Below are 1,138 nucleotides of genomic sequence, written 5' to 3'. Positions count from 1 at the left end.
GGGCATCCTGGGGTTGGATCGTGGTCCCTGCCTGGCCGGGCCCTGTCTCATGTCCATGGGGAGGTCCTGGCGCTGGGACCCGCCTGGGTCCTGCCTCGTGTCCCCATATCCCAGCACCACAGTCCCCCAGGTTGGTGCCCCCCAGCTCTGCCCGACCTCAGGGGCAGTGCGTTCCCCCTGCAGCGTGCCCACCTTCACCGTGGTCCCTGAAGCACAGAGTTCCCCCTCCCCGCTGATGGTGGTGGATGAGGAGGATGAGCCCACCGAGGGAGTGCCCATTGAGCAGTACCGGGCCTGGCTGGGTAAGCAATGAGGGGGAAGAGCGTGGTGGGAGAAGGTGGGCTGTGGGCCTGAGGCAGGGCTGGGCTGGTACTTGCCCTTCCCGCAGTCTTTGGGTGGGCTGGGAGTGCCCCCACATTGGGCCCTGTTGAACATTGGGCGGCGTGGGCCGTCTCAACGTGGTGTGGGGATGACATCACCCCAGGACAGAGTGAACATGGCTTTCCTTATGGTGACTGCTGTCCTTCACCGCCCGGCTCAGATGAGGACAGCAACCTGGACCCCTCCCCCTTGCCGGACCTGGACTCTGAGAGTTGCTTCCCCGCCCGCGAGGATGAGGAGGAGGAAGAGGAGCGTTGGCTCGACGCCCTGGAGAAGGGCGAGCTGGATGACAACGGAGAGCTCAAGAAGGAGGTGGACGAATCCCTGCTGACGGCGCGGCAGGTGAGGGGCAGGACGGAGCTCTGGGGAGACAGACAGCGTGGGGGGACGGCAGCTCGGGGCTGGGGGCTGGGTGCTGCGTGCCGCTGCCTTACGTCGCTCCCCCCCCCCAGAGAGCCCTCCTGCACAAGCAGCAGAGCCAGCCGCTGCTGGAGCTGCCCATGGGCTACAAGGCCAAGGAGCTGACGGAGGAGATGCTGGTGAAGCGCGAGGAGCGGGCGCGCAAACGGCGCCTGCAGGCGGCCAAGAAGGCGGAGGAGAACAAGAACCAAACCATCGAGCGGCTCACCAAGACCCACAAAGCCAAAGTGAAGGCGCTGCGGGAGCGCCGCGCCCGGCCGGCCGCCTGCCCCGTGGTGCAGTACCGCAACGCCGCCGATCTCATCACCGTCTCCTTCCCCGCGGGCGCCGCGCTGCC

The 1,138-nt window shown here is 67.1% G+C and overlaps 1 protein-coding gene across 1 annotated transcript; it reads left to right on the top strand.

Annotated features, from left to right (window-relative positions):
* Window positions 1-35: 35 nt before the first annotated feature.
* Window positions 36-1,132, top strand: INO80B (INO80 complex subunit B; the record flags this gene model as incomplete). The annotated part of the gene is made up of 3 exons (XM_010727131.3): window positions 36-302; window positions 542-723; window positions 834-1,132. Coding segments are annotated over exons 1-3 (734 nt in total), but the record flags the coding sequence as incomplete, so codon positions are not given.
* Between the last annotated feature and the right edge of the window lie 6 nt (window positions 1,133-1,138).

The sequence above is a fragment of the Meleagris gallopavo genome, unplaced genomic scaffold (genome assembly GCF_000146605.3).
Source record: "Meleagris gallopavo isolate NT-WF06-2002-E0010 breed Aviagen turkey brand Nicholas breeding stock unplaced genomic scaffold, Turkey_5.1 ChrUn_random_7180001873947, whole genome shotgun sequence".
Classification (NCBI taxonomy): domain Eukaryota; kingdom Metazoa; phylum Chordata; class Aves; order Galliformes; family Phasianidae; genus Meleagris; species Meleagris gallopavo.
Note: the sequence above shows the minus strand (reverse complement) of the source record. Positions and strands in the feature narration are given on the sequence as shown.